The following is a 26169-nucleotide window of genomic DNA, read 5'->3' on the forward strand; positions in this document are numbered from 1 at the left end:
ATTACCACCCCAGTCTATCGCGCTTACCATAGCTCACCTTCGGCCTTGCAAGAATTATTTAACATTGAACCTCCATCCTACATTTCAACCTCGATATCCACGCAATTGCACCCGATCCCACTCGCGATTACCATTATTGTCAAGCCCTTTGACACATCTACAACCGAATATCCATCCAACCGCTCTTCAATACAGTCCTTGCACATGAGGTAGCCAAACGCCTTGGTTCTTCGCGGGGTACGCCTCAATCCAATCCAATACACCCGATTTCACACCACACGATCTCCCTCCGGAGTCGACATAAACTGTCATAACACAACTACACCATGCTCCTCTTCCGATGCGCCCAGCAGGCGCGCCTCTTGCCCTCGCGACTCCCCGCATCCTCACACCTCCGAATCCGAGACCAATGGGAAGCCCTTGCCTGCACACCCAACTCTCCAACAATCCGCCTCCTGACGACTAAACCCACGACTAACCCTACAACCAAACCCACAACCAAACCTACCACAAAGACCAGCTCCCCTCCCCTCCCCTCCAAGCCGCCCACCGGCAAGCCGAGTCCGTCCTCCCCAGCACCTCCCCGGAAGCACCCAGAGTTAACACTTAACTGCAGTCTACCCTGTCCGTCTCCCCATTTACCACGCCGGCACGGCACCGACAGTGATCGTAGGCTTTATGAGAGTCAGTAGCATCATTTCAGTTTCCCTACCCGTGCCATTCCTGCTGTTTGGCCACACAGAAGTAGCCTCGACATTCCTGACTGGTAAGCTCCCCACCCCTCACACGCCAATATCCCCCGCGTGAGATCCTAAGCGGCTTGTCCTTCCCCTACTCCCATCTTTCAAGCTCCCCCTACCCATCTTCCAAGCTAAACCTCTCACAGCTGCCGTTGCCTTTATAATCTCGTCCTACGTATGTGCCCCTCGTGTCGTCGCAATGTACCTCCACCTCCCCTCCTACACGCGCTACTCCCCCGAGCTGCTCAACCGGTACGTCGCCTCCCTCCCCAAAACCGCCGAGGTCGACATCAAGACCATCAATGCGGCCGGGATACCACAGACCACAACGCTCGCGGTAGGGGATCTCGCAGCGGTGGACGGCTTTCGGCTGAATGCCGTGAACTTCTGCAGGGTGGGATTGGCGGGGAAGCGGCCGTGGTGGGTGGGCAAGGGGTTTTGGGCCGGGAGGGGGGCATGGGAGTTTGCGGTTAGTGAGATGGGACCTGAGAAGGGGCTGAAGATGGCGTGGGTGTGGGATGCGATTGCAGAGAAGGTTAAGCAGGGGAAGTTTGGGGGTGCGGCGGCGCCTAGGGTGGGCGAGGTGGTTCAGGCAACGGCGGTTGGGCCAAAGAAGAAGCTGTGATATACCCAGAGAGAAATAAATAGAGCATGCCACGTAAGGTAAGATAGATGGAAAGATAGCGCCATGTATTACAATGTAGAATTAGCTTCCAAACCGCATCTACCAATCCAACAAGGTCTATCCACCTATGAAGCACACATAGCTATAGCCCAAATACCCCAAACAAGACAATAAATCAGCTACCTAATCCCAGCCAACTCTGTCCAAATCCACGCCACACACTCCACGTCACTACATCCTCCCCACGCTCAAATCCCCGCAATAGCCTTCATCAACACCTCAACCCCCCTCTCCGCTCCCTCTCCCAACACCCCCCCCTTCAGCATCCACGCAATATCACTCTGCCACCCAAGCGGGACATACGTCCCCCTCTTCGCCACCTCCAGCCCCACCGTCAACCGACTCGTGTGCTCCCACTCCTTCGCCGCAACCTCCGCACGCTCCACCACCTTGCGCGGAATCCCACACATGCTCGCGCAGTGCATCCCGAAGCTGCCCTGCGCCACGCCCTCCTCGAGGCGGTACAGGAAGGTGACTCTCCGCTCCGCCTCGTCGACGTTGATGGCCATGCGGCGTGGCGCGATCTCGGGATGGCCTGCGAATTCGGCGGCGAGGGAGTGGTAGTGCGTGGCGAAGAAGCCGATGGCGCCTACGTGTGTGGCGACGTGGTGGAGCACTGCCTGCGCGACGGCGACGCCGTCGTAGGAGCTTGTGCCGCGGCCTAGTTCGTCGAGGATGACGAGGGAGCGTGGGGTTGCTTCGGCGAGAATTTTCTTCGTCTCTGAGAGCTCGAGGAAGAAGGTGGATTGCGCCGCGAAGATGTTGTCGTTTGCACCTAGCCTGGACATGATGCGGTCGATCGGGGTGAGCGTGGCGGATTCCGCTGGGACATAGCACCCAATCTGCGCCATGATTGCCGCAATGCATGTCATGCGGAGGATGGTGGATTTGCCGGCTGCGTTGGCGCCGGTGAGGAGGTTAATGTTTGGCTCGGCGCCGCCGAGGCGGATGGAGTTGGGGATGAAGTCCGTTACGTTGGGGAGGACGCAGGGGTGGCGCAATTCGGTGAAGTCGACGATGGTGCGTTCGGTGTCGACGAAGGTGGGGCGGCAGCTGGGGGAGCCGAGGCCAGCGGAGGCACGCGCGAGGGAAATGAGGCAGTCGAGCTGCGCGATGATGTTCACAGCGGTGAGCCAGGTGGTGTAGCCCTTGTCGAAGCGCTGGAAGAAGCGGCCAGCGGTCGCCTTGACGATTTGGCCGTGCGTCTCCTGTGCCTCTTGGAGCGCGCGCACGAGAGTTTTGAGCTCGGGGAAGTAGTATCGCTTCTCCGACTTGGTGGAGGAGACCATGGTCCAGTCCTTGGGAACGGCCTTGGAGTTCTTGACGGGGACCTCGAGCTGGTAGATTTCCTTGCCAACATCTTTGAATTGGACACCCTTGGTGCCGAGCTTTGCTGCCCACTCCTTCTTCAGTCCGAATAATTCTTGCTTGATGCCTAGAATGCGGTCCTCGCTATCATCGAAGTCCTCTTCTATCCCACGCTCTGGGACCAGCAGCCTCTCATCGCGAGCCTTGGTGCGGTCGAACGCCGTCTTCCAGTACTCGAGTGGCCCAACAAGATCAGGCATTCCAGAAATGAGACGGTCGATGATGCCATCACCCCCTCCAAATGCACCCAGTATACTCATCGTATACTCGATCTGCTCGAAGCCCTCGAGGACACGGACGAAATCGTCTGGCCTGCACACTCCAGCATGGATGCGAGAGATCAAGCGCTCCAGATCAGGCATCCTAGTCATCTGTCCCGTGAACTGCTCCCGGAGCGTACTATCCGCATTGAGCATATCCACAGCGTCGAGGCGCTCGTTGATCTTCTTCGCATCCGCCAAGGGGTGGCAGACCCACTGGCGGAACATGCGTTTCCCAAACGGCGTGATGCAGCGGTTGAGCATCTTGAAGAGCGTCCCCGCCTGCCCGCTATCGTAGGTATTGGCAAAGATCTCGAGGTTGATGAGGGTTTGTCCGTCAAGGACCAGGGTGGTCGATTTCTGTATCGGGCTGTACCAGGCAAAGTTGCGCTGGGAGAGGAGGTCCCGGTCCAGTTTCAAGGATCGGAGGTACTGCACCAGCGCACCGAAGGCGGACATGATGATCTCCTTATCCTTCGCCTCCATGAGCGTAGCCGGCCACTCCTCATCTGCGCCTGGCTCCTTGGTGAGGAAGTATCCACTGCAGTCGAGCTCCCTCTTCGTGACATCCGCGCCCCAAAACTCCTTCCCAGTCTTCAAATAATTCCAAATGGTGGTCGGGCTGGTATTACTCTTCAGAATCCGCAGTGCTTTGACGGAAATACATGACTTCTCCAGCAACAGCTCCTGCGGCCGCGTCTGCGCCACAAAGGTCTCGAATTTGGTCAGGTCCACGTCGTCGACGAACTCGGACAGGAAGAACTGCCCCGTTGCCGTGTCGACAAATGCGATGCCAAAAGTCGGCAGATCATCCGCAGTCATCGTCGTCTCCTTGATCGCCACACAGTACGTCGCCATGTCGCCCTCGAGCATGCTCCCCTCCACCAGCGTCCCTTTGGTCAGCACGCACGCCAGCTCACGATGAATGATCTTATCGACCTTCTTCGCCTTCGCGCCACCGACGCTGTCCTCGCGCTCGCGCATCTCCTTCCCGAGCGCCGACTCCATCTGGTCGACTCGTGCAATCTTGTAGCCCTTCGCCACGAACTGGTTGGCCCAGTGGTCGAGCGAGGACTCGGGCACGCCGACCATGCGCATGTTGACGCGGTCGGTGAGCTTGAGGTCGAACAGCTGGTGGCCAATGGTGGCGTCATTCTCGTAGAGCTCGTAGAACTTGCCTTTCTTGAAGAAGACGATGGTGTTCCAGAACTTCTGCTTGATCTGCCAGTACTGCTTCTCGAAGGCGCTGAAGCCCGTCCAGGCGTTTGGCGGGATGTACACCGTGCGGGGGTCGTAGTCGGGGTGGTCGGGTGGGTTGCGGTCCATGTCGAGGAGATTCGCTAGCCAAGTGTAACGGTGTTCGGGCTCTGACTTGCTGGGCTTCTGTTTCTTGGCTAGCTCAGATGATGTTGGCTTTGGCTTGCGAATAATATTCGACGAGCGTGGCTGCAGTGGGTTGGTATCATCGGGGTCATACTTCCATCTCTGAGCGCTCGATCCCTGGCTATCCCCCATCTCCACATCATCATCAACAACAGGAGGAGGAAGCGGAGACGGAGCATATGATCGTTTCCTCGAAGGCGTCTTCGATGGCGATGGCCTCTTCCGCTTCTTCGATTTCGAGGGTGCAGCATCAGAGTCCTCCGAAGCTATAAAGTCGTCCATATCTGGTAATCAACGTCAGCATCTATCTCCGATCTGAAGGCCCGTCGCAAGGACTCACCATCATCATCGCTCTCCTCATCAACCTCGCCAACAAACACACCCTCATCATCATCATCACTCTCAATAACCTTCTTACTCGACTTACTCCTCCTCGCCGCCACAGGCGCCTCATCATCCTCATCATCCTCATCCGGCTCCTCATAGCTCACCGGCTTCTTTGCCCTCCTCGACGGACTACTCTGCACAACCGCATTCCTATCCACCCCACCCTGCGAGCTCGGCGGATCAATAACATCACTACTAGCCACCGGCGTCCTATCCATCTTCGTCACCCCCCTCCCCACCTTCCCCACCACCTTCCCCGCCGGTGTCCTCGATGAAGCAGGGCCATCGGTCTGTGCACCCTCCAGCGTCGCGGGGGAACTAGCGTGTTTCTTCAGCAGCGGCAGTCCTGCGGTCGGGGCCTTGGAGAAGAAGCCTAAGATCGATCTCTGGTTCTTGCTTGTCGAGGGCGCCGCGGAACTGGCCTGTTTCCTGGCCGGGGCGGGGCGCGAGGGGGTGGTGGTTGATTTCTCGGATTTCGCCATGGTGGGTGGTATTCTGCTTTGGCTGTATTGAACAGATTAAACAAAGAAAGAAGATCCCATCAACCTCCCGATCTAGAATTGGTAGGGGGAGAAACTGTAAGGTTGAGGATATTACAAAGGGGGTCCAAAGGGTTGGAGGTCGAGGTTGAAGTTGATATATCAGGGCTGGCCCGTGGACGATTGGACGAACGCGCACTGGACGCGCCAGCAAGGGGGGGAATTCGCGTTGTGGTCTGTGCGCAGGCGCTTTTTCAATTTAACGTGCAGTCCGGGCAGTCCGGGCTTGAAGTGCCGGTAGCGATGTACCGAAGTACCAATATAGCCAAAATTGAACCCTTTGGAAATCCATATCCACGATAAATGTCATGTAAATCCTCAACTTCATCTTTGAGCTTCGGTATGAGTACTCTATTGCCTAAAATATCCTAATCCCCTTGATTTCAGGCTTCCAGGCTTCCTTGCAAACCATACCACCCCACCCATCCTTTGCCACAAAAAGCAGCAACCATAATACACTCATAAATGATGCCGTATCCCCCCGCCAATACCTCATCCACTGTCCCATGACAACACCACACCACCCAGCCAGGCCAGCCCAAACACACTCTGGCATCCGCAAAACAATAACTCCCGATTACCGCTACAGACAGATGCCAAAAAATACCCACAAGACCAGAGATAATGCCCCCCCTTTCCTTCCCAGAACCTTCATTTTCGCAGACAGTAACCACCCCACCCAACCTTCTAGGAGTTGAGTGGGAAAGAAACCCCTTCCCACAGAGAAGAACGAACAACCACCAATCACCTCTTCAACTCCCCAATCAGCGTGGGCGCAATCTTCCTCTTCTTCGGCGCAGGTCCACCATCCCTCTCTCCCTCGTTCTCACCCTCCCCATCCCTTGCCCCAGCAGCATCATCCTTAGCACTCTCATCCTCACTCACCCCCCCCGCATCCCTCTTCACCCCTCCCGCCACCGCACCACTAACACTACACGCGGCACTCCTCGGCGTCTGCGGCGGCGTCGTCATATTCACCGCCGGCACGACAAACGAGCCCGCCGTGATGCCCGGCACGCTCCCCGACACGAGAGGGGGATTGCTAACAACCGTTCCGGTAGGGTAACTCGCGTTCGGCGCGCCGAAGGCGGAGGGCGCGAAGGGGGACTGCGTGGAGATGATGGAGCTTGTCGAGTTTGTGCGCGTGGGCGAGGCGAGACGGCCTGAGACGGCGGCGGAGGCGGGTTGGGTGGTGGTTGATTCGGAAGGTGGGGGGTTGGAGGGGGTGCGGTGGCGGGATAGGCCAGGGAATGGGGAGGGGGGGCAGACGGCCGAGGTGGGTGTTGGGATGGGTGTGTTTTGGGAGGAGAGGGAGGTGGGTTGTTGGGCGGAGACGCCGGGTTTTGTGGTGGATGAGTCGGGGGTGTATGGTTCGCCGAGCTCGGAGGGGGAGAAGGTGAGGGTGGAGCAGAAGCCGTCGGAGGAGGTCATGAGTAGGGTTAGGCCGTCGTTGGACCTGTAATTACGGTTAGAGTAGAGTTCAAGGTCTAGGGTAGGAAGGCACATACCAGGTCAAATCTGTAAAGGTTGCACAGTGCAGGTTGCTCACAATACACAGGGGCGTCTGCTGTTGCGTATCGTACAATAGAACCGAGTCTTGCGTGGCAACAGCATAAACCATGCGATACGGCAGCGAAAACGCCATCGGCGGGCCGGGAGAAACCGCCCCAGTTGCCACTTCCAGCTCCTTCGGTGTCGACGTCGGGCCTGAATCGCTAGGGTGTAGGAACGGCGATTTCTGAACCTTAGGCGGCGTATCGGGTGTAGGAGAAGAGATGACCGGCTCGGGCAAGGCAGGTATGGATTCTTCAGATAAGGATGTGTCGATTGTGATGTTTTTGGTCGTGACGGGTCCCTCTCTTATAGTGTAAAATATAGGCGAACACTTGACAGCTACCGACGGCTTCTTGTGTCCCGGAAGATGTGCAATCGGGGGCTTATTGATCCCGCCTCTCGTGTAGATATAGACGGTGTTGATTATCTCGTACGCCGCCCTATGGCCCTCGTTCTCTCCAGGATGAGGGACAGAGTATTGACCAGCCGGAGTAAGCAGGAGACTTCCATCTTGAGTGAACGTCAACCGCCGGAAGAACGAGGTAAGTGTCTCATTGGCGTATATATTCGCATTCTTGACTCCCAACCCGTGTCCTGGCTTCGGGGACGCTTCCATGGGCATAACAGCCGGGAGAGGCATTGACGGAGCCGGCGACGCCGATCTCCGCACCGAGGTGGACGAGCCGAATGAAGATCTCCTACTGTGGCTGATAGTGCTCGGTGGGTTCATGGGTAGTCCGTGGGCAGTTGGTGTGCTGGGCTCTGACGGCTTTGGCGATTCGGCACCGAGATATGAGGTTTCGTTGGAGATCTGAGAGCGGATGCCGATATCTGGGGGAGCAGGCGAGCCTCTTCGCCCAGGGAGGTCGATCTTTGCATGGCTAGCAATCCTGTGGGGTCCCTGTTCCAAGGTGAAATGCCCATCCTTTGTCCGCAGGCTGTATATATGCACCGATCTATCCGAGGACTGCGTCGCGACGTATTCGTTCAGAGGGTCCCACGCGACGCCTTGGACGTAGTGGCTGTGCTCGGCGATCTGTCGAACTAATTGGCCTGGTACTTGTCAGCTGTGCACCGTCGACAATGTCACTGGGATATCTACCAGTTTGGGCATTGTATATTCTCGCAATATTATCCATGCTCCCGATAATGAAGTAGACGCCATCCGGGGACCATGCGAGATCGTATATTTCCGAGCCAGACGACCGGCACATATGCTTCACGCGCCATGTCTCCTTGTCCTCCAACGCGTCGTCGCCGAACGCGGCTTGGGGATGATGTAATTCGGCGGGGATCCAGAGCAGGACATTTCCATCGTCGCCGGCGGAAGCTAGAAGGTCTCCTGCATCTTGTTAGAGTTCTGTTGGGGTGGTAGGAAGCTCGTATTCGTACCTTTGGGGGCAAAACGGACGACATTGACTGCTTGGGAGTGCTTGCTAAGCGTCGACAGGTACTCCACGCTCCGCTCCTCGCCATCCGAATCAACCCTCCAGAGCTAGCGGACAGTCAGCACGACACATCCCCGGGGAGGACGGGGTTCTACATACCCTCACATTGTTATCTCCACCCGCCGTCGCGAGCCTCTTGCCATTGGGCTCGAAGTGGGCAGAGTAGATCGGGGCGCTGGAGTCGTGCCAGTTGACGATGAGAGGTGCGCTCTTCATGGTGTGGACAGGGCCTCAGCGGCGGTGCATTTGGTATCCCGGGCGGACCAGCTGCAGCGACGGTGTGCAGTGAGTGCTGCTCTCCTGCTCTCGGGGTTGGTATGTCCCGGGCTTGAGCGCGAGGTGGTGAAGAAGTCTGGTCGGCGAGGCCGACGTCGTCTCTATGGCTGGCTGGTCTTCCGTGAGGAATCTGAGGTTCCGGATGCCTTCCGTGAGAAGCGATAGCTGGTACGCGGTACGATTGCCGACGGGGAATAGGGGGCAAGTCTTCGGTTTGTGTAGGATTGGAAGCAGCAGCTGTTGTATGCCGAAGTGCTTCTGCTGTGGATGATCGCGGTGATCGTTGGACGCGGTTCATAGGCGGGACAATCGGAACATGCGGCCGCTCCATGCCGACTCGAGCTGGGAGCTGGGAGCTGTGTAGGTCGGAGCTGTGAAGCTGTTTCCCCGCACCCAATCAGAAGCGATGCATAGCGCTCGTTTACGCCGAAACAATTAGAGGGTTTCAGCCCGCAGAACATAACATGATCACATACCGTTGGCAGTAAGATCTGCACCACCCCGTAGCCCCTGCTCGTCACAATTGCGACCGTAAGTACCTCTCCATAGTAATTTGTATGTAAAGATACATAATTAAGCCATTCTATGAAATTATCACTTGTTCGCTCCCACTCGTACTCGTGCGGCCCAAAAGTTTCCACAGGGTCTGTGCACAACAGCCAATTAGATTGTAGGAATCTACCAAGCACCATGTACTTGTACCCGAGTACACGCGTAGAAACTTGTAAGGATCTTCAAAATGAACAGGGCAGTACGAGGTCACGTTCTCAATCACATACGTGTAGTAGATCCTGTAGATTACAAAGACTGAACGCTGACCTTCCTCCGAAGGTCCGCGTTCCTACTATATACAATTATCCCCCCCTTTGAGGCTCAAGCCCCTTTGAGCCCGAGGATGTCAATTGTGGAAAGTGAGGTTATTGATGGGGGTGGTGCTGCTTTGCCGGCCTAACGATTAAGGTATTCCTAGTAGGCGGCAACACTTCGCCTACGTGTTGTTGTGTTGTTTGTTGTAGGCGCTTCTTCTTCTTCCTCTGAACTTCGCCTACCTACACAACAACACAACCTCTTCCTGTCGTCTTCTGTTGCGCTCACCTTCTGCTTCCCTTCCGTTGTAAGTACTATTCTCAATGCCCTAGATCCTCATACTGATTGATCTGTAGGCTTCCACACTTCCACCTACACCCTCCCCACAATGGCTCCCAAGAAGGATTCCTTCAAGGGCAAGGGTAAGGCCAAGAAGGTCGCCAACCCTCCGCCTGCCCCTCGCGCCAGCCCTGTAGAGGCTCGCCTGTAATGGTGGGTGCACCAGATATGAGAATCTAGCCACCCAAGGAAGGGATGAATTTACTAAGACAACACACTGTCTTAGGAAACAGAGCCAAAGGGTTGTAGCTTAGACTATTCCACAACGCAGCAATCAGGTGTATGATGTGGTGAAGTGGTTTAGACAAGTTGCAACAAATGTTGAGTCTGAGAACTCAGGGGTAAGTCAGAGGTTAGCACCTCACTGACTTTTCAAAAACAGAGAATAACAAGATCAATGCTTGGAAGCTTGGAAAAGACGTAGAAGTATGTGCTAGTCGATTTACTGTATTGTCTGCTTGCCCTTTCTTAAGGAAAGGGCAATCCTATTTATGCCAAAGGAGTGTAGTTCTCTCATTTTCCATGACTTTCCATGACTAACCAGGCTTGGTAAATGTATTAGAAATCAAGTGCGACCCACAACTAGCTTGCTAATCATGTAGTGAACGTAAGAGAATCCCATAGAACCATCTCTTGGGTTCCTAGCCTATAGGAAGTGAAAAGGAGGTCCAAGGTCAGAGTACCTATAGATAAATTATGTCATAACTTAACCAATCTTGTGGGTAACTAAGGAGCGATGACGTGTAATGAATCATAGAGGGTTGTAGAAGCTTCTAGAGCTATCGTTCATGTTTCTAGGCCTCTAGTTGGTAGAGATATGCCATGTGGTAGTATTGGCCCACCCCCTTAAGGAGGAGATTTTCTTAATAACTTGTTCAATGAGTGTCCAAATGATATGCCGTGATGTATGTAGCATAAACAGATGTAGTAGAAGAGTTTGCAGCAATCGTTGAGTAGTATTGCTTCTGTTGTTGGTGTGATAAGCCAAGATATGTATGGTGACTTGTAGGTTTGAGGAGGAGATTTCTAAGTTTGCTCTTGAGTTTGATAGCAAACTGAGTGCAACGAATGTCAGTATGACATGATCCCCCTTTTAAGGACGTTTGTTGGCTGTCTGCTTGCCCTTTAGCCAGTTGGCTTTCTTAGAAAGAAATTCTAGAATGAGCTTAGATGCATTTTTTAGATTTCTCTTAGGCTCCCAAGTGTTGTCACTTGTAGGATAGCCTTTCCACTTAACGAGGAAGTAGTCCTGACCTCTAAGTGTCTTTTTGTCAAGGATAGACTCTACTTCATATTCTGGTTGATCCAAGATCAGAACAGGAGGTGGAGGAGACTGAAGTGGTCTTAAGGAACTTTCTTGTGCCTTAGACAAGAGAGATGCATGGAAGACATTATGGATAGTCCAAGTAGGTGGTAATGCAAGCTCGAAAGCATTCTTGCCAATAGTCCTTGTGATCTTAAAAGGTCCAAGTCTTTTAGTATCAAGTTTGTCTGAAGGTCTAGTAGTTGTGATATGTCTTCTAGACAAAAAGACTTGATCACCAACTTTGAATTGTGGTGCAACCACCCCCCTGTTAAAGGCCTGAGCCTGCTCGTCTTGTGCACGCTGTATTTGAACCTTGAGATAGTCCTGGAGGCCCTTAAGGTAGATGATTCTTTCAGTAGCAGAAGGGTTTTTGAAATTTTCAGGACAATTCAGTTCTGCCACTTCAAACCTAGGGTGATAACCATAGTTTGCATAGAAAGGTGTCTCTTTTGTGGTGTTAGAGACTGTGTTGTTGTAAGCAAATTCTGCAAGATGGAGAAGATCTGCCCAGTTGTCTTGAGCATAGTTTGTATAAATTCTTAGATATTGTTCAAGTACAGAGTTGACTCTCTCTGTCTGGCCATCTGTTTGAGGGTGATAAGCTGTAGAGAAGCGTTGTTCCATGTTTAAGAGTTTAGAGAACTCCTTAAAAAAGTTTGAAGTGAAAACTGCTCCCCTATCTGAGATCCAGTGTCCAGGAATTCCATGATATTTAAAGACCACCTTGAGGAATAGCCACGCAAGTTCAGAAGCTGTGATAGTCTCATTGCAAGGCTCAAAGTGTGCCATTTTTGTGAGCCTTTCTACCACCACAAGGATAGAGTCATAAGGGGTAGCACCCCCTTTTGGGATAGAAGGAGGCAACTTGACTATAAAGTCAATGGATATGGAGTCCCATGGGCGTTCTGGTATAGGTAGAGGCTGCAAGAGGCCATAGGGCTTTTGCCGTGTAGGCTTGTTCAAGTTGCAAGTAGTGCAAGAAGATATATAGTCTTGAAGAGTAGTCCTTAGACTAGGCCAGTAGAACTTTCTTGTTAGAAGTTCATAAGTTTTTGCAAAGCCAAAGTGCCCTGCAGCTGGAGCATCATGGAACTGCTGTAGGAGGTGTAGCTGTAATTGTTTATCCCTTGGGACATAGATATAGTTCTTGAATAAGAGAAGTCCATGCTGATTTTTTGAGAAATTCTGTAGTCCAACTTTCTCAAGAGAGGAACCTTTCTTCTGGAGGTATTCCAAAGTTCTTTTCGCAAAGGGATCATGGTTGTAAGCATCTTTGAATGCTTTAAGAAGTGTTGCTGAGGGTGTATAGTCTTTAAAGGTCTCTGGTTCCTGAGAAGAGGTAATGGGGGCAACTTGGTCTTGAGGGGATAAGTTTACCCCTAAGTCCTCTGTAGTACTAAGGTTGCTTAAAGATGCTGCTATAAGCTTTGCTGAGTCTAGCAGAGCCTTTGTATTGCTAGTTTTAGCAGAATCTTGGTAGTCATGTCTTCTTGAGAGGAGATCTGCTCTTTGATTCTTGGCCCCTGAGACATGTTTTATAACAAAGTCAAAACCTCCTAGTTGTTCAGACCACCTTGCTTGTCGTCGATTGAGCTGTTTAGTGGTTGTAAAGGTCAAGAGATTTGAATGGTCACTGTAAATAGTGATAGGATAGTTTGCCCCTTCAAGGTAGCATCTCCAATGCTTTAGAGAACATACTATGGCAAGCAGTTCCTTGTCTGTAATGGGATAGTTTTGTTCAGCTGCTGATAGCTTTTTTGAGTAAAATGCCACAGGCTGTAGCTCTTCTTGTTTGTCTTTTGGAGCTTGGTATAAGATTCCAGAAATGGCAAAATCTGAGGCATCTGTCTCAAGAGTGGCAGGTTTCAAGGGGTTAAAGTGTAGTAACATTTTCCCTTCTTTAAATTCTCCTTTAAGAGCATCGAAAGCATCTTGCTGTGTCTTATCCCAGTGATACAAAGTGTCCTTGTGAAGTAATTGAGTAAGGGGTAAAGCCAAGGATGTATATCTTGGTATAAACCTCCTGTAATAGTTGGCAAACCCAAGGAAAGACTGAACCTCTTTAATGCTGGAAGGAATAGGCCACGTTTGTACTGCTTTTGTCTTTTCAGGGTCCATCTGAATGCCTTCTGTTGAAATTCTATGTCCTAAGAAATCAACTTGAGACATATGGAAAAGACATTTCTCAAGTTTGCAAAAGAGTTGTGCTTGAGATAGCTTCTCTAAGACTTGTCTAACATGTAGAACATGCTCTTGAGTGTCTAAAGAGTATATAAGAATGTCGTCTAAGTAGACAACAACAAAGATATCCAAGTAAGGTCTTAGAATATCATTCATGAGAGCTTGGAAAGAAGCAGGTGCATTGGCAAGCCCAAAAGGCATTACCTGGTATTCAAAATGACCATAGCGTGTTCTGAATGCTGTCTTCCACTCATCACCTTCCTTGATGCGTATCAGGTTATAAGCTCCCCTGAGATCTAACTTGGTAAAGATCCTTGCTGAAGAGAGCCTATCTATGAGCTCAGGGATAAGGGGTAAAGCATATCTGTTTTTAACAGTGACTGCATTAAGGCCCCTATAATCAACACAGAGACGCAAGGAGCCATCTTTCTTCTTGACAAAGAGAATAGGAGCTCCTGCTGGTGAGGAAGAAGGTCTGATAAAGCCAGAACTAAGGTTCTCATCTAGGTATTCTCTGAGAGTTTTCAGCTCTAATTCAGATAGAGAGTAGATAGGGCCGTAGGGAGGCATTGAGCCTTCTGCGAGTGGTATCTCATGGTCATAAGGCTGGTGCTTTGGCAGAATTGATGCCTTTGCCTTGTCAAAAAGATGTTGGTAGTCTTGGTATGCTAAAGGCAAAATGACCTCCTGAGATGATTTCTCCAAATCTGAAGTAGCTGCTATCTCCAGGACAGGTTGGAAAGGTTTAACCCATATCAGAGATGATATATCGTCCATAGTTTGGTCAAAATCCTTGATCTGGGACAAGTTTGAGTCTTGGACCTGAATAGGGGTAACTGAGGCTTGAAGGGTTTTTTCAGTATTGAGCTCAGGATTTGAGCTAAACCCAAGCGATAAATGCTTCCAATTGATAGTTGGATCATGCCTTTGAAGCCATGGAAGACCTAGGATAACTGGGTACTTCATTGGTATAACATCTAAAGAGATGGTGTCTGAAAATGTTGATTTTCCTAGGGGAATCTCAAGTTTGAGTACTGGGGTGTTGCAGGTAATGGAACCTGAACTGATAGGAGTTCCATCAATGACTCGGAGCAACTCTGGAGTGCGTTTGGGAATTGTAGGTAACTGGTGTGTCAAGATGAGGTCTTGAGATATAAAGTTGCCTGTTGCCCCTGAGTCTATCATAGCCCTTGTAGACAACACCTGTTGTTTGAAATGGAGTTGAATAGGGATTAACAGGTGTGTGAGACTCTGAGAAAGCACCATCGACACATCTTTGTTGTCTAGGGGAGAAGTTATAGTCTCAGTTGAAGTTGTGCCTGCTAGGGATTTTTCAAGTTTTTCAGGAATAGCAGTTGTGACTGTGTCTGAGGCTGCTATATGTTTTGAATCAGCACTCCCCCGTGCTGAATAGCACTCCTGAATTCTGTGTCCCCCTTTGCCACAGTATAAACAAAGGTTGTTGTCCATTCTGTGTTTTCTTTCTTGAGGGGTAAGTTTACCCCTTTTCAGTTTTTGAGGGTATCCTGTAGGCTGAGGTGCTGGATTTGCTGTAGATCTCTTTATAGAGGCGTCTAAGTCCATAGGTTCAGGTGCTGAGTCCTTAGCAGTTGGTGTAGAGGTGTAATTGTTGAAATTTCTTGTTGGATGCCAGTCTTGGTTCTTCTCCTTTCTTCTTTCAAAAAGCCTATCATCAAGTCTGACAGCTTTCTCTATAAGCGTTTGAAGTGTTGTAGGGCGTTCTTCTTTGCTGAGTTCATCCTTAATAGAGCTCTTGAGCCCTTGGTAGTAAGTGAAGACTAAGGCTTCTTCATTCCAAGTCAAGTGAGAAGTGATTCTCCTAAATTCTGTTGTATACTGAGCAGCAGAGGTCTTTTGACATAGCTTCTGTAGCTCTCTTTCTGCTGTAGCAGTTTCGTTGATGTCTCCAAAGGTCCTGGTAAGTTCCTCTTGAAACTGGTCATAAGAGGTAATCAAAGGTGTAGTGGTATTTTGGTTGTTGCCACTAAGTCTTCTAAGATATGGCTCAAAGAAGTTGAATGCAGATCCACGGAGGTAGCTGGCAGCGAAATAGATCTTCTGAATGTCTGAGGTGAACTGATGAGGCCTGAGGGTGAAGTAGATGTCCAGTTGCATAAGAAATCCCTTCAACTTCCTCCTGTCTCCATGGTATAAATCTGGTGTTTGCACTTTAGGAAGTGCACCTGGGGTACTCGAAATAGCCAGAGGAGCTGTGGGAAGCTCTGTATGATGTGTCTGAGTTGAAGATTGTGTTGCTGAAGTGTTGGCTTGAAAGGTGTTTTCCAAATTCTCAAGTTTGTTTGCTATAGTTTGTATAAAGGCAAACAGTTGTTGCATCTGCTGTTCAGCAGTAGTTGTAGGAGCTTGGTCATCCTCCATTGTAGTATCGAAGTGCTGCTATAGAAATAGTTGAAGCTTGAAGCAGGCAAGGTGTAATGGTGGGTGCACCAGATATGAGAATCTAGCCACCCAAGGAAGGGATGAATTTACTAAGACAACACACTGTCTTAGGAAACAGAGCCAAAGGGTTGTAGCTTAGACTATTCCACAACGCAGCAATCAGGTGTATGATGTGGTGAAGTGGTTTAGACAAGTTGCAACAAATGTTGAGTCTGAGAACTCAGGGGTAAGTCAGAGGTTAGCACCTCACTGACTTTTCAAAAACAGAGAATAACAAGATCAATGCTTGGAAGCTTGGAAAAGACGTAGAAGTATGTGCTAGTCGATTTACTGTATTGTCTGCTTGCCCTTTCTTAAGGAAAGGGCAATCCTATTTATGCCAAAGGAGTGTAGTTCTCTCATTTTCCATGACTTTCCATGACTAACCAGGCTTGGTAAATGTATTAGAAATCAAGTGCGACCCACAACTAGCTTGCTAATCATGTAGTGAACGTAAGAGAATCCCATAGAACCATCTCTTGGGTTCCTAGCCTATAGGAAGTGAAAAGGAGGTCCAAGGTCAGAGTACCTATAGATAAATTATGTCATAACTTAACCAATCTTGTGGGTAACTAAGGAGCGATGACGTGTAATGAATCATAGAGGGTTGTAGAAGCTTCTAGAGCTATCGTTCATGTTTCTAGGCCTCTAGTTGGTAGAGATATGCCATGTGGTAGTATTGGCCCACCCCCTTAAGGAGGAGATTTTCTTAATAACTTGTTCAATGAGTGTCCAAATGATATGCCGTGATGTATGTAGCATAAACAGATGTAGTAGAAGAGTTTGCAGCAATCGTTGAGTAGTATTGCTTCTGTTGTTGGTGTGATAAGCCAAGATATGTATGGTGACTTGTAGGTTTGAGGAGGAGATTTCTAAGTTTGCTCTTGAGTTTGATAGCAAACTGAGTGCAACGAATGTCAGTATGACATCGCCTTACTGAAGCAGAACGCCTTGCTGCCATTGATGCCATGGTGGAGAAGAAGCAAGCGACGGCAGCGAAGGCTGCTGCCACTAAGGTGTCATACTGACATTCGTTGCACTCAGTTTGCTATCAAACTCAAGAGCAAACTTAGAAATATCCTCCTCAAACCTACAAGTCACTATACATATTTTGGCTTGTCACACCAACAACAAGAGCAATACTACTCAACAATTGCTACAACCCTCTATAATTCATTACACATCATTGCTCCTTAGTTACTGGGCTGATATTACCACATAGCATATCTCTACAACCCTCTATGATTCATTACACATCATCACACCTTAGTTACTGGGCTAATACTACCACATGACAAATTTCTACCAAACATGAATGATAGCTCCAAAAGCTTCTACAACCATCTATACCAAGCCTGGTTAGTCATGGAAAGTCTTGAAAATGAGAGAACTACACTCCTTAGCATAAATAGGATTGCCCTTTCCTTAAGAAAGGGCAAGCAGACAATACAGTAAATCGACTATCACATACTGAACAAAGCCAGCGAAAGTGAGAGAAGCATGAGAGAAGCTTCTCAAAAACAACACTCCCCCTATTCTCGAGCGTCGCTGTCGCTGGAAGTAAGTCCCATCTCTTTCTTCAATGCCATCAGTCTGTCCTTAGCAAGATTCTTTGTGAAGGGGTCCGTGAGGTTGTTTTCTGTCTCAATAGATTTGATTTCAACATTCCCGTTGACTTGCTCGTCTCGTACGAAGTGATATCGAATATCTATATGTGTAATGGTGGGTGCACCAGATGTGAGAATCTAGCCACCCAAGGAAGGGATGAATTTACTAAGATAATCTTGTCTCTCGCCCGTATACCTCAGCCGAGAATAGGATCGTTTCAGTTCCACGACGATTGTACTGTGACACTGACAAACCGGCCGCTTACATGCACCATAGTAGCACTAGAGAATGAAGGCACACAGAGGATAACACAAGAGCATGTTGGACGACACCGCTATACTCCCCCGATGAATGGTCGCCACCACTGTTGCCATCTTTAGCGTCGGCCATGATGTTGAGCTCCTGCGACGGTGTCCTCGCTCGTAAGAGGGAACACGTAGCGCGTATGGCGAGGAGTCCGGTTTGCTTCATCAGTACATAGAATTTAAACCAAATCGAAGAGACCACCTACAATATGCGAAGTTTAGCCTATGTCCTTTTCTCTCAAGAAGCTGGGTGAGCCTCTGATACCGTGGCTATCGCGGCTGTTATATATAGAGACCCGTGACAACGCATACAAAACCTTGGCAAACAATCGCCTCTATCTGCAAGGGCTGATACAACGCGAAGTCAACCTCATTTGTGCTAATTGTGAGCCTGTCAAGGAAATATCCAATAATAATGCATTGCTTGTACATTAGAATTGCGGTCGTAAGTTATCCTTGTGTGTACTTACTTTAATTCTTTGACCAAGGTACCTGTACGACGAGTTAGCAGGTGATGATTGTACATTATTTCACATGACTCTACGTTAACACAGACGTTGTGTACCGCTGGCTGCCTAAAGCCCGAAAAATGGTAGAGAAGGATAGAGGCCAAGATGCACCGCGGCGAGTGTTTGGCCGTCAGAAACAGTGGTTGATCTTTCTGGGCTATTATTAAATACATAGACGAGGATCATAATTCACTTATCACATTGGATCTGCTCTATAGACGCTCATGGCACGGTTTCCACCACATCGTCGAAGCTATGATAGGTTTAAGAAGTGACCCTCACAACCATAGTCGCAGGTATCCGTAAAATCCCAGAAGAGCTGTCTTGCGACTTGGCGGAACGTCGCCTATTTTGCCTTCGGCTGCATTGTGCTCCAGCGTGCGTACTGCGCCCGGAGTCCTGCCCGGAGTCCTGCCCGGAAACTTCCTGAAGATCCACTCCCAAGTCTTGCCCTCCTTCTTGTACGCTAATAACCGGTGCTTTTCAAGCGATGACCATTCACTATATTTCCTATTGTCCAAACGTCCCACATTATCCTCGCTCGAATAGGCGTCACCGTCGCCACTGGTATAAGGATCGCGGTCGTCAAAGTCATCAACATCGGAGCTTCTTGAAGCTGACCATTGGCTATACTTCCTCGTGTCCGAACGTCCCAGTTCATCCTCGCTAGAACTGTGCCAGAACCAGAGTCAACGATGCAGGCGGACGTCTCTCGCCGCTGATATGGAAAAGCGCTAGCCCCACTGCCTTTGTCAAGCCGGGTACGCCTTGCACCCAGCGGGATAGGGCATGCGTTTATGATGGACTTCCCACCTTGAGATTGGCGGTATGGCGAAAGTCGGCTAAAACCTGTCACAGGAACGAGTGTTGCTTTAGCGGCTTGATTGTGAGGTCCTCGATATTCCCAGAATGGCCGAAGCCCTCGATAAGTTTAGAGAGTTGGGCAAAAGAGAATTGCGGCTCATCACAATCGTCCTGAAAGGATGCAGAAAAAGAGTAGTAATTCGAAGAGCGGAGACGGAATGTGATCTCAGTGAGCAGTGGTACCGTGTGCTTGAATGATTCGCCGAGGATACCACAGCCCAGGGAAGAACTAGGTGGCGAAGGTAATCGGCTGTTACTGCCACAGGCTTGGGCAGCTCTCGAACCATGATTATGTGGCTTCCAACGCAGCCTTTGCGGGGAGCAATTTCTTCCCTCCTGGGTAAAGCCCGGCTGAAGATGCTGCTGACGTTTCCGTTGCGTTGGGCCAACGTAAGATAAAGGCTGCCTTTTCCGCTTGGTAGAGTATTGCCTCCGGTCGCTGTCGTCTGACTCCGCTTCACCGGTACTAGGCTCGTCGTCGCTGCAATTGTCGCTATTGCTCGTCGCTTGTTCTTGGCTTGGCTCCAGAGACGGACTGGGAGGGGGAAGTTCGTCACCCAATTCAGTTGTTGGCGCTACTCTTGTAGTATCTTCGTCTGACTGTTGCAATCTATCGTCATAGCTATTAATGTTCTCTTGTTCGTCTTGCTGCTGCTGCATCTCCTCAGAGGTAGTATTATCGAATTCAGGCGTCGTGCCTACGACAGGCACAATCTTCCTGGACGAGTTGGCCATGTTGTGAGGATCTTGGCCGGCGTGGAGACTGGCTGTGATGACACGCAGAAAGAGACTTTGTCATCTTGGATTTGGCACAAGCCGTAAAAGGGTCTTCTGTGTTGATCCGGCCGTGCAATGGCTCGCTTGGGGGGCGCATGAAATCCAATATCGGCGATACTTGGTCGGGATCGGAATTACGCGCACGGATCGGATTGAGCACAGTCTCAGTGCAACTTAAAATCTCTTGATCCCCGTTCACATTTTCCCAGTCAATTTCGTCCTCAAGAGGCACGAAGTTCGTCATCTCGCAGCTCAATTGGATTGTCTACACAGCGGCAAGAATCACGTCAGAGTTATGTGTGACGAGAGATATTAGGGCTGCTCACCTCGGTCACCACTGGAACTGACGTTCAATGCCTGCGTACTTTGGTCGATGGACCTCGCGTCCTCCAGATAGCCTTCCACAGCTCGTCTGGTGTGTTCTTCACCTGCTTCCCCCACACCAAAACCCGACTTCCGTAGTTTGGTGTGCAAAAGCTCCTCGATTGTAGGGAGGTACTGGTCGTCATCATCGACATTGTCATCGAAATATGCCATGCTACTCTCAACTAATATTCTCAAAGTTAGTCATGCTTGCTATAGCTGGCATTCAAGTCTCTCACATACCTTGATCGCCGCGCATGCCGCTCTCATTCTCAGTAGATGGTGCGCCTACCGCTGGCAATGGATCGTCAACTGCGACTTCCATCTGCTTGGCGGGGGAGTGGTCGGTGAGGATGCTGGATTTCGGTGAGATAGGCTTTGGGCGAGCCCCCACGCCCCGACGACGCGTTGGCACATATTCATAAGGGACAAAAGTGGCCAAGTCGAAATCGACTTGAAATATTTCACCAACTGCAGGCAGTGGATCGAGAGACTCATATGTAGGCTTCTGCTCGCATCGCGCTGCCCTCCTGCCATCTTCCTGTCCAAAATACGCCAGAGCAAAAAAATCTCTGCGTCTCGCGCAGAAGGGATAATCCACCAATTGCAACATCGCAGTTCTGAGATTGCCTGGCTCCACGGCCTCGCCGACGAGAACTTAGGTGGCCGCATGAACTCCGATCCCACGCAAATGACATATCGAGTATATCGCAGTGATGGCGCAGCCCAGACTGAGCCAACGCGAGGTATTTTCGCGACTGGCTGCGTCCGGCGGCATGTGTGGCCCAAAGCGTCACCGCACTTCAAATCTCCAGCGCTCTCTCTCCCTCCAGGAGCAGAACCAGCGGTCCTAAGACTGCTATGGCCTCAGCTCTTGATAAGCCAGTGTGACGCAGATCCAAGGCGCTAGCCGCGGCCACGGCGCCGAAGTTATGAGGTAGATCGTTTCGTACTCGAGTTAAATGGGGTGTTCGACTGCAGCGTGACCGTCTAGAGGAGCCTAGCCAACGTGAGGCATTTTCACAACTGGCCATGCGCTGAGTGATGTGTGCGACTCCGCCGTCCGGCGCCGCGAAGTGGTGTGTGTTGGGTGTGTTGGGTGTCGGGGAATATACAGAGAAGAGAAGGAAAAGTAGGAGGGTGGAATCTTTATATGCCGTGAAAGCGGCGGTGCGCACGTGAACGCGCCTTGCCTAATGCAGAGGAATTCCTGATGCGGGCGGGAGCAGTTTCCTGTTATTTTACCATATAAATCTTTTGTATGGTAAAAATACAAGCCTTAATATCTCTTGTAAAACAAAGCTAATACAACTAGCGTTTATATATATATTAGATTATGAAATAAGGAATCATAGTGTAAGAGTATTTACTCTTACACTATGATTCCTTATTTCATAATCTAATAGAGCCATTATTACAAAAGTTACTAACGTACATGTATAGCGAAAGCGCCAAACAAGCGAAAGCGCCAAAATTATCTACCCTCACGACAAACATTGCGATAAATCTACCACAACATTAGAAATCAATTGAAACTACTCGGAGTCCTCTTCCTCAGAGGTGTCTATTACAATCTGACACGTGCGCGCATTGTGCCCAGTCTCACCACACTTGCCACAGCGACGGGCACGGGTTTCTTCCCTTGGCTTCCGACCACGGCTTGCCCTTATTTCCTGCTCTACCTGCTGCACAACATCCCTCTCATCCTGTAGCTCTTGCGCCCCTTGTTGACTAAGTGATCCTCCTTGCTGTAGTCGTGTTTTCCTAGCTCTCCGGCGCTTGCTTAGTACTTCATTTGCCTGTCGTAGGTTTTGGTTCTCTCCCTTTAGCAGTGCTAATTGATGCATTATTTGCGATGCACCCTTTGTAAACTGGTCAACAGCTGCATAGATTGAGGTTGGAGAGCTATTTTGATGGCGTGAAATCCGAGTTTTAATAAATGTAGACTGTGACATAGCTTCAATTGGGTTGTTTGGTGTCTGAGAAACCCAAGGTTGAGCAGTACCTGGGCGGGAGCTTGGAGGCGTTGGTGTCCTTAACTTAAGATCAAGTGTAGATATCACTCTCTCAGGGTCAAATGGAAGAAGCCCTGCCCCTCGGAACCCGCCTCAAATGTTACTTTCCGTCATTGTAGTGTTAAATGCAGCGTGGAAGGCAGGAAAGAAGTCATCCTTTGTAATATGAGAAATATGAGCCTGCATCATATCTTCAATTTGCCGACCATAGGCCTGCTTTAACGGGCCGAAACAGCCAACATCAAGTGGCTGGAGTAGATGAGAAGAGTGAGCAGGCATACAAAGCGTAATAATGTTGTGTTCCTTGCAGTACTCCTCAAACTCATCTGAGTGGTGGCTCTCATGACCATCAAGGACTAACAAGCGATAACCACCAACACTCCGGGCCTTTGTATGCTTCTCAAAGTGCTGAATCCAATCCATGCCTCTCTCGTTTGTAGTCCAGCCATTTTCAGTAACAGAAATCACCCAATCGCTTGAAAATCCACTATTCTCATACCAAGATGTAAGGTGGTTTTTGCCTGCAACAATGATAAATGGTGGTACTGCCCAACCTTGAGAACTAACGCCTTGGATTACTGTAACCCATTCCCGATTACCAGGCTGTACCTTCTTTGCTTTTGCCCGCCCGTCTGAGCTTGTTACAACCATAGCAGTTGAGATAACGCCCATCATAAACCCAGTCTCATCAAAGTTGTAGATATCTGCTTCATCGATACCATATTTCGCAATTGTGTTACGCACAAGCTCAAACCAGCCATTAATAACTTCTGGATCTTCGCACTTAGCCCTCTGGTAGTCGTATTTGCGCTGAAAGCGTGTCTGGAGCTCTACACGCCGCTTAACAAAGTTTGAAGCCCAACGCGACCCAACGCGTGACGCGTCGCGTGTTGCAAGTAGTCGACTTGCCATATCTTCAACAACAGACAGCCGAGGAGGAAACCCTTTGGCAGCTAGGTCGAGTATATACTGAACAAGGACGGACTCCTCTAGGTTAGTTAATTTCCGTGAGTTGGCTTGGATATCGCGTCGTGAAGGCGTAACTTTGGGTCGCTTTGCATAGCCTGGATAGCTAGCACTAATTGGCTTTCATCGTTTTTATGGGGCATGTTTTGTTGTTGAGGAATTTAACATTTAGTTGGGGGGTTTGGTCACCGCATCATTTTGGCGCTTTCGCTTGTTTGGCGCTTTCGCTATACATGTACGTTATATTAATGGCGCATTATAAATTAATATAATCGAAGTAATAGCATCATACTACAGTATTAACTATATTAACATATATATGATAGGGTAGAACAGTAGGAAATGGTCGTGGTGCGGTAGAGTCCAGAGGCATACTCTTACCATCGTGATTTTGGAAATTTCGCTCAGCTTCGCAGCGCAAAAATCGCTCATCGTGATTCCGGGGTGGTGGAGGTTATATTCGTTCATTTCTTGGGCATGGCCATGAGAAGGGGTTTATGGCGTAGGCTGCACTTGACTTTGTTACTTTTTACGTTTTTGTTCGTTATCCCCCTTTTACTCTTACCTCAAGCCTTAATTGGTCCGCTGTTCCCACCATAAGTCACCATCTTCGTGACCATATACTCCCCAACCCCATATTTCGACCCCTCCCTCCCAAACCCGCTCTCCTTCATCCCCCCAAACGGCGCCGCCGGATCACTGATAAGCCCCGTATTCACCCCGACCATCCCAACCTCCATGGCCTCCGCCACCCTTGCAACTCTCTGGATATCCTGCGAGTAAAAGTACCCCGCCAACCCCACATCTGACGCATTAGCCAACTTAATAACCTCCTCCTCAGTCTCAAACTTAAACAACCCCGCCACCGGCCCAAACGTCTCCTCATTCGCCAGCTTCATATCCGCATTCATCCCTCCCAGGATCGTCGGCGCATAAAAGTTCGCCCCGAGCTCAGGCAGCTTCTGCCCGCCCGCCAGCAGCTTCGCGCCCTTCCTAATCGCATCGTGCACGTGCTCGTCCACCTTGGCGACTGCCTTGGCGTTGATCACAGGGCCGTGAGTGACGCCCTTCTCGAAGCCGCTGCCGAGCTGGAACGTGGCCACTGCGTCGACGAAGGCGGAGGTGAAGGCGTCGTAGATTCCAGCCTGCACGTAGATGCGGTTCGCGCAGACGCAGGTCTGGCCTGAGGAGCGGAACTTCGAGGTGATGGCCCCAGCGACGGCGGAGGTGAGGTCGGCGTCGTCGAAGACGATGAAGGGAGAGTTGCCGCCGAGCTCGAAGGAGAGCTTCTTGAGGGTGGAGGAGGATTGGGCCATGAGGGTCTTGCCGACCCCGGTGGAGCCTGTGAAGGAGACCTTCTTGATGGTGGGGGAGGTGCAGATGGTTTTCCCGACGGCGGGCGTGTTGGTGGCAGCGGTGATGACGTTGACGACGCCCTTGGGAACGCCGGCGCGTTGGGCGAGCTCGGCGAGCGCGAGGGAGGTAAAGGGTGTCTCGCTGGGGGCTTTGCAGACGACCGTGCAGCCGGCGGCGAGGGCGGGGCCGACTTTACGAGTGATCATGGCGGCGGGGAAGTTCCATCTGTAGTCCGTTAGTATTGTCCCGCGATTTAACACATGGCTGGGCGGGAGAGAACATACGGTGTGATCAGTCCGCACACCCCAACTGGCTCCTTGAACGTCACGACCCTGTTCCCTGGGACACTGGCCGGGATTGTGTCGCCATACACGCGCGGCGCCTCCTCGCTGAACCACTCAAAGAAGTTGGCCGCGTAGGTCGCCTCACCCCTTGCGTCTGCGATCGGCTTCCCATTCTCCCACGTAATCAGGGTTGCGATATCCTCTTGGTTCTCGACCATCAGATCGTACCACCTGCGGAGCACCTTGGAACGCTCGCGGCCTGTCCAGGTCTTGAAGGACTTGAAGGCTGTCGCGGCGGCTGCGATGGCGAGTTCAGTGTCGGCGCTATCCATATCTGGCGCGGTACCGATGACTTTGCTGTTTGTTGGGTCTGGTGGGGTTGGTTAGCCGGGGTGTCTTGCTATTGGGGGTGGGTAGATGATGGGGAATCATGTACCATAGACATCAAAGGTCTTGCCTGACTTTGCCTTCACCCACTCGCCGTTGATGAAGTTAACATCGAGCTTGAGCAGCGACGGGTCGGATAGCTGCAAACCGTCAGTCGTCTGCCTCACCACTTTCCGGCACCTCCTCCTCTTGCCATAGCCAGGGAAACTCACCTTTGGGACATTATGGTTATTCATTGTGGAAGCGCGTCTCGTCTGGAGAATTGGCAGTGTAGATCGTTGAAACTTTGACTTTCTAGCCACGCTTAGAGCAGCAGAGGATGAAGATTTAAAAAGGGAGCTGTTCATTGCGCATAGCCGTGGTTCCGTGATGACGACCCCGCACGGTAGATAGACAGCCACTAGCAGTTTTCACAACACGCCGCGTCGCTGGGCAGCGATAAAGAACCGGAGAAGCGTATATGAGGGTAGATAATTGGTTTATAAAGTAAAGAAGTGAAGTCGGTGCAGAATTGGAATATATATGTCGTTGTTGATGTAAAAGTTCTTCGTCTAACTCCTCGCGGCTCAGATGACGCAGTGCCAATCCGCGCCGAAATTGCGGGGCAGGCTTATGTAACTCGCGCAACGGGAGAAAGACGGTGTGGGGAAAAAGGGGGAAAAGGGTAGAAAGGGGAGAAAGAGGAGAAAGTGGGAAAACCCCTCGCCACCAGTGCGATAACAAGCATTTTCTCCAATTTTTGCACAATTGTGCTTGGCTCGAAGCGGAAGTTCTATCCTGGATGATAGCTCTACCAGAGGGGCTTGTCTCGAAAAAGAACTTCTATCCTGCATTGATAGCTCTGGAACGGCAGTTCTATTTTGAATCGGACACTAGAATGTATAGTTCCACCCCAAGTCATGACTCTGAAGTGGCGGGTGAAGACGGAGAGAAGAGGAGATGACCCTAGATCTACGAGGGGCTGATTATATCTGAGACTTAAGGCATGCGTACTCTCATGGG

General features: G+C 50.5%; 7 protein-coding genes across 7 annotated transcripts; 2 read left to right on the forward strand and 5 right to left on the reverse strand.

The window, feature by feature from the left end:
• Window positions 1-27: 27 nt before the first annotated feature.
• On the forward strand, window positions 28-1431 carry VC83_03334 (uncharacterized protein). The gene is made up of 3 exons (XM_024466982.1): window positions 28-561; window positions 617-766; window positions 887-1431. The coding sequence occupies exons 1-3, from the start codon at window positions 327-329 to the stop codon at window positions 1363-1365; spliced, it is 864 nt and encodes a 287-aa protein (XP_024326007.1). The 5' UTR covers window positions 28-326; the 3' UTR covers window positions 1366-1431.
• On the reverse strand, window positions 1432-5696 carry MSH6 (DNA mismatch repair protein msh6). The gene is made up of 2 exons (XM_024466983.1): window positions 4777-5696; window positions 1432-4720 (listed from the first exon to the last, which is right to left on the reverse strand). Exons 1-2 carry the CDS (start codon window positions 5303-5305, stop codon window positions 1614-1616), a joined length of 3636 nt encoding a protein of 1211 aa, XP_024326008.1. The 5' UTR covers window positions 5306-5696; the 3' UTR covers window positions 1432-1613.
• On the reverse strand, window positions 5697-10002 carry VC83_03336 (uncharacterized protein). Its single transcript, XM_024466984.1, has 5 exons — window positions 8464-10002; window positions 8309-8411; window positions 8019-8258; window positions 6871-7969; window positions 5697-6818 (listed from the first exon to the last, which is right to left on the reverse strand). The coding sequence occupies exons 1-5, from the start codon at window positions 8578-8580 to the stop codon at window positions 6107-6109; spliced, it is 2271 nt and encodes a 756-aa protein (XP_024326005.1). The 5' UTR covers window positions 8581-10002; the 3' UTR covers window positions 5697-6106.
• A 9005-nt stretch (window positions 10003-19007) lies between these two features.
• VC83_03337 (uncharacterized protein) lies at window positions 19008-19754 on the reverse strand (the record flags this gene model as incomplete). The annotated part of the gene is made up of 1 exon (XM_024466985.1): window positions 19008-19754. One exon carries the CDS (start codon window positions 19752-19754, stop codon window positions 19008-19010), a length of 747 nt encoding a protein of 248 aa, XP_024326006.1.
• Window positions 19755-20394: 640 nt separating this feature from the next.
• On the reverse strand, window positions 20395-20772 carry VC83_03338 (uncharacterized protein; the record flags this gene model as incomplete). The annotated part of the gene is made up of 1 exon (XM_024466986.1): window positions 20395-20772. The coding sequence occupies one exon, from the start codon at window positions 20770-20772 to the stop codon at window positions 20395-20397; it is 378 nt and encodes a 125-aa protein (XP_024326003.1).
• A 103-nt stretch (window positions 20773-20875) lies between these two features.
• VC83_03339 (uncharacterized protein) lies at window positions 20876-21100 on the forward strand (the record flags this gene model as incomplete). The annotated part of the gene is made up of 2 exons (XM_024466987.1): window positions 20876-21006; window positions 21046-21100. The coding sequence occupies 2 exons, from the start codon at window positions 20876-20878 to the stop codon at window positions 21098-21100; spliced, it is 186 nt and encodes a 61-aa protein (XP_024326004.1).
• Window positions 21101-23380: 2280 nt separating this feature from the next.
• On the reverse strand, window positions 23381-25855 carry UGA2 (succinate semialdehyde dehydrogenase NADP+ linked). Its single transcript, XM_024466988.1, has 4 exons — window positions 25380-25855; window positions 25217-25307; window positions 24781-25150; window positions 23381-24721 (listed from the first exon to the last, which is right to left on the reverse strand). The coding sequence occupies exons 1-4, from the start codon at window positions 25512-25514 to the stop codon at window positions 23707-23709; spliced, it is 1611 nt and encodes a 536-aa protein (XP_024325770.1). The 5' UTR covers window positions 25515-25855; the 3' UTR covers window positions 23381-23706.
• Window positions 25856-26169: the final 314 nt, after the last annotated feature.

This window comes from Pseudogymnoascus destructans (assembly GCF_001641265.1).
Source record: "Pseudogymnoascus destructans isolate 20631-21 unplaced genomic scaffold scaffold_6, whole genome shotgun sequence".
In the NCBI taxonomy this organism is placed as follows: Eukaryota; Fungi; Ascomycota; class Leotiomycetes; order Thelebolales; family Thelebolaceae; genus Pseudogymnoascus; species Pseudogymnoascus destructans.